Below are 5840 nucleotides of genomic sequence, written 5' to 3' on the forward strand. Positions count from 1 at the left end.
ACTTGAGCCACAGCACCACTTCCGGCTTTTTTTCTTTTTGCTTATGTGGTGCTGAGGAATTGAACCCAGGGCCTCAGGCATGCAAGGTAAGCGCTCTACCACTGGGCCACCTTCCCAGCCCCAGCTTTTTTTTTTTTTTAATAGATTTTTTTTGTTGGTAGTGGGGCTTTAACTCTGGGTTTGGGTGCTGTCCCTCAGCTCTTCAGTTCAAGGCTAGCGCTCTACTGCTTGAGTCACAGCACCACTTCCGGTTTTCTAGTGGTTTATTGGAGATAAGAGTCTCACGAACTGTCCTGCCCCTGCCCGGGCTGGCTTTGAACCTCGATCCTCAGACCTCATCCTCCTGAGTAGCTAGGATTACAGGCGTGAACCACTGGCACCCAACTCCCTGAGCTTCTTTTGCTCAAGGTTGTCACTTGAGCCACAACTCCACTTCCAGGTTGTGTTTTTGTTTTTCTTTTTTAGTAGTTTATTAGAGTTAAGAGCCTCATTGACTTTCCAGCTTAGGCTGGCTTCAAACTGCCATTCTCAGATCTCAGCCTCTAGAGTAGTTAGGATTGCAGGCATGAGCTACCGGCGCCTAGTTAGGCTATTTCTGTTAATAAACTATACAAGTGTATTTTATGGTCTGGATGTTAAGCCTTTATCACACAGTTGACAAATATTTTCTTGCATTTTACAGGCATGAGCCACCGGTGCCTGGCAATCCTTATTTATTACACAAAAGATGCCATACTATTTGTAGGTTTTCGCACTGTGCTTCATTCATTTAATAATATAGCTTGGAAATTGTTCCATAGCAAGATCTTTTTTCCTCCTTTGGCTATATTAGAGCACTTAGATAATTACCAGTATTTTGCAATGATGAATAATGGTGACATGAATAACTATGTTACTTAAATATAATTCTGTTAATCTATACTATAGATCTTTGAGATTGATTTTATTTTTGCCTTTTTTCTCAGATGTTTTTATGATTTAAACTTGAAATAATTTGTAGTATCTTTTAACCTTTGCTACTTGACTCTTATCCTATCAACAGGTAGATTTAGATGTTACATTACCAGGAGAAGGTGGGAAAGATCGACCTTTCAAGGTATCCATCAAATTTATTTCTCGAGTGAGCTGGCACCTACTACATGAAGTACTGACAGGACGAAGCTTGCCTGAACCACTGGAATTAGACAAGCCCATCAGCACTAACCCTGTCCATGCTGTTGATGTGGTGCTCCGACATCTGCCCTCCATGAAGTGGGTGTTTCTGGCTTTTGTCTTTAGATGTTAAATATGAAGGCATTCCTCCTAAGAGCCCATTGTCCAGTTCTTCCTTGGTTATCTGTTCTAATGAATTGCTTTGTTAAAAAAAAAAAAGTGAACTAGTCCTTTCTTTTAGGAGCTATACTTTTTATTTATTCATCAGTCCTGGAGCTTGACCTCAGGGCCTGGCTGTTGTTCTTGAGCTCTTTTTTTTTTAACTCTTTTTTTACTCTTGAGCTCTTTTTTTTACCACTTGAGGAATAATTCCACTTCCAGTTTTCTAGTAGTTAATTGGAAACAAGAGTCTTGGAAGTTTTCCTGCTGGCTTTGATCCATAATCCTCAGATCTCAGCCTCCCCAGTAGCTAGGATTATAGGTGTGAGCCAACAGTACCTAGCTGGAGCTATCTATCTTAAATAGCTGATTTGTTTTCAGATATATTCTTATTGCTGGGCTGGGAATGTGGCTTAGTGGTAGAGTGCTTGCCTAGCATGCATGAGGACCTTGGTTCAATTCATCAGTCCCACATAAACAGAAAAAGCCAGAAGTAGCCCTATGGCTCAACTGGTAGAATACTAGCCTTGAGCAAAAAAAGCTCAGGGACAGTGCCCAGGCCCTGAGTTCAAGCCCCGAGACAGGCCAAAAGAGAAAGAAAGAGAAAGATATATTCCTATCCTTTTAGTCATCCTGTTTTTAAAATAGTTTTGCTGCTTATACAATAACATCAAATTGCATTAAGATTGACAGTCTTTTACTCATACTAACTAGCATTTCATGTGCGCATATCTATTTATGTGTGTCATAAATATGTCTTTTAAGAAAAGTAATATATTTTGAAGAACATTTAGAGGAGTAACTAATATGTGTGTGTGTACGTGCGTGTGTGTGCACGTGCACGTCTATGCATGTGGGCATGTGGGGATAGTACTAGGGTTTGAACTTACACTTGCTTTGCAAGTATTCTCCCACTTTAGCCATTCTCTCAATTCTAGAAATAGCTTTTTGATCTATTACTATTCTTTTTTCTTTTTTCCATTTCTCTGTCATGAGGCTTGAACTCTGGGCCTGAGTGCTATCCCTCAGCCCTTCAGCTTAAGGCGAGTGCTCTACCACTTGAGTACCGCTTCCGGTTTTCTAGTTGTTCATTGGAGATAAGACTCTCATGGCCTTTCTTGCCTGCGTGGGCTTTGAACCTTGATCCTCAGATCTCAGCCTCCTGAGTAGCTAGGATTACAAGGGTGAGCCACAGGTGCCTGGCTTGTTAATTCATTTTTAAGAAAGAATTTTAAATAAAATTTATTATTTCGTGAACTGAATATTCTTAAAGTGGAAAATTTTGTTGAGAAGGCTACTTTTTATTTTCACAAATTGGAAAATATTTTAAGTTTCATGTGTTTATAATTATAAATATCATGGTAAATTGTTATTTAGTCTCCTCTGCTCTGCAGATTCAAATACTTGGATGGGAAAAATATTTGTATGGGAAGGAAAAGATTAAGCATGCTATTTTAATTTTTGTAGATACACTCCTGTGGGGCGTTCCTTTTTCTCAGCTCCAGAAGGATATGACCACCCTCTGGGAGGGGGCAGGGAAGTATGGTTTGGATTCCATCAATCTGTTCGGCCTGCCATGTGGAAAATGATGCTTAATATTGATGGTAAGGGAACTAAAGCCATATTCTGAATTGGGTAGGTGATTTCTATATGGCATGTGCATGTGAATTTTATACATATAATTGTATATATAGTCTTAAAGTAATGTTTGGATGTATATTATGACAGACTGGAAAAAACTTTGTATTTTTATTATGTTTCATTTGCAAAAGCTTTATATAGAACTTTCCTTGGAATAGTACCAAACATGAAGCAAACACATAAGAGGAAATACTAAAAGTATGATGCAATCATCTAAGAAATTTTATTTTATAACTAACGTGATTTTATCCTTAAAAATTTATCCTTAAACTCAAAATCAACATTTCATATATATATATATGAGAGACCTTCCTGGGGCTAGGAAGGTAGCTCAGTGGTAGAGTGCTTGCCTTGCATGCATGAGGCCCTGGGTTCGATTCCTCAGCACCACATAAGCAGAAAAAGCTGGCAGTAGCACTATAGCTCAAGTGGTAGAGCTCTGTGGTAGAGCTCTGGCCTTGAGCTGAAGAGCTTAGAAAGACAGTGCCCAGGCCCAGAGTCCAAAACAAGAAGGAAAGGAAAGGGAAAGGAAAAGGGATATAGGGATAGGGAGTGGAAGGGGGAAAGGGAAAGGAAGACTTTCTGGCCTGGGCTGGCTTTGAACCATGATCCTCAGATCTCAGCCTCCTGAGTAGCTAGGATTACAGGCGTGAGCCACCACCCTGTACCAGGCTAGTCTATGAGACTCTTATCTCCAATTAACCACCAGAAAGCCAGAAATGTTGCTGTGGCTCAAGTGGTAGAGTGCTTTCCTTGAGCTGAAGAGCACAGGGACAGCACTCAGGCCCAGTGTTCATGCCCTATGACTAATCAAAAAAATCCCAACAATAACAAAGAAACCCTAGGCATTTGTGACTACTGCTGGTGCCAAATATATTGCTAATGGTATTCTCATTTTTAGCTGCTCTCTTAGTAATACCTTCAAGCTTATGTAAAAATAGAATAGCATGAACTGCCATGACCATTATTCAGATTGCCAGGATTTTTCTACCCTTTTTTAATCTATCAACATTTCTTCCTATATGGTTAAATTTTTAAATCCAGTTCTGGGCAGCATGTTTATTTTGTCCCTACCATTTTAGTACATCTTTGAAAATATGTATGTTTTCTTATACCAACAATAATATAATGTTATATGTAAGAAAATTTAAAACCATCATTTTTTTTTGGTATTTTCAAATACGTTTTTGTGTTTTTCTAGCTTGTTGATTCGAATCAGAATCCAGACAAAATCCATATATCATGTTTGGTTATTTGAGTTTTTGTTCTCTCCCTCCCTTCATTTATCTCCTTTTATTTATTTATTTGTCAGTTGTGGGGCTTGAACTCTGGGTTTGGGCACTGTCCCTGCACTCTTCAGCTCAAGGCGAGAGATCTATCGCATGAGCTACAGTGCCACTTCCGCTTTTCTAGTGGTTCATTGGAGATAAGAGTCTCACGGACTTTCCTGCCCGGGCTGGCTTTGAACCACGATCCTCAGATCTCAGCCTCCTGAGTAGGATTACAGTCGTGAGCCACTGGCGCCCGGCTTCTCCTTTTTTTTTTTTTTTTGTGCCAGTCTTGGGGCTAGATTCACGGTCTGGACTCTGTCTCTTAGCTTCTTTTGCTTAAGGATAGCACTCTACTACTTGAGCCACAGTACCACTTCTGGCTTTTTCTGTTTATGTAGTACTGAGGAATCAAGCCAGAGCTTCATGCATGCTAGGCAAGCACTCTACCATTAAGCCACATTCCCAGCCCCTTCATTTCTCTTTTATGACATTGACTTGTTGCAGACCCTTAATCACATGTCCTGTAAAATTTGGAAAAATCCAAGTTTGTCTTTTCAATTTTTTGTGTTCTTACCTTGTTTCTCTATCCTCTGTTTCCTTAAAATGAAAGCTAGTGCTAAAAGTTTGACTTACTTCTTGTTTAAAATACCTTTTAAGTGCTTTTCATTGTGTCATACTTGGAGTCATACAGTACCAGTACCACCAAAATTAATTAGACCAACCAGAGATTAGTTAGTATTTTCAGAGGTCTCTCCCCCCCCCCTCTCTCTCACCAGTCCTGGGGCTTGATTCAGGGCCTGGACACTGTCCTTGAGCTTCTTTGCTACCACTTGAGCCACAGCACCACTTCCAGCTTTTTTGTTTATGTGGTACTGAAAAATCAAACCCAGGGCTTCTTGCATGCTAAGCAAGCACTCTACAACCAAGCCACATTCCCAGCACATAGGTCTCTCTTTTTTTCTTTTTTTTTGTTGATTGTAGGGCTTGAACGCTGTGCCTGGGTGCTGTCCTTCAATTCTTTAGCTCAAGACTAGTTTTCTGCCACTTGAGCCATAGCGCCACTTCCAGTTTTCTGGTGGTTTATTAGAGATAAGAGTCTCACGGACTTTCCTGCCTGGGCTGGCTTTGAATTGCAATCTTCAGATCTTAGCTAGGAGTAGCTAGGATTACAGACATGAGCCACTGGTGCCCAACTTCCTGTTCTGTTTGTTATTCTATCCACATAAGTATTCTGTCTAATTGGCAAAACACAATGTCTTATTGACTATTTATTGATAGCACTCTAGCTACAGGTTATTTCTGCCTTATCCTATATTTCTGCCTAGAATCTAGAATTAGTTATTCCTTCAAGAAGCCTTATATCTTTCCAAATGAGTACAAAATTTCCTCTTTTGTGAAACTGAGAGATGATTTATTTAATAATTTCCTATTTATTTAGATGTATATGCAGGATGAATTCCTGAAAGTGAGATTGATCAGTATTATAATTGTGGTCATTATTGCCAGATTGCCTTCCATAAAAGCTGTACATTTTCTTTTCTTTTTTTTTTTTTGGTCTGGTCATGGGGCTTGAACCCTGGGCCTGGGCACTGTCCCTCAGCTCTTCAGCTCAAGGCT

The 5840-nt window shown here is 39.8% G+C and overlaps 1 protein-coding gene across 1 annotated transcript in view; it reads left to right on the forward strand.

The window, feature by feature from the left end:
• Nucleotides 1–5840, forward strand: part of Ago3 (argonaute RISC catalytic component 3) — a 90444-nt gene that overhangs the window by 17067 nt on the left and 67537 nt on the right. The window contains exons 4-5 of the mRNA XM_013034056.1: nt 1043–1251; nt 2779–2915. Of these exons, the coding sequence (XP_012889510.1) occupies nt 1043–1251; nt 2779–2915 (346 nt within the window). The remainder of the gene's footprint in view (nt 1–1042; nt 1252–2778; nt 2916–5840) is intronic.

This window comes from Dipodomys ordii, unplaced genomic scaffold (assembly GCF_000151885.1).
Source record: "Dipodomys ordii isolate 6190 unplaced genomic scaffold, Dord_2.0 Scaffold181, whole genome shotgun sequence".
NCBI classification, from domain to species: Eukaryota; Metazoa; Chordata; class Mammalia; order Rodentia; family Heteromyidae; genus Dipodomys; species Dipodomys ordii.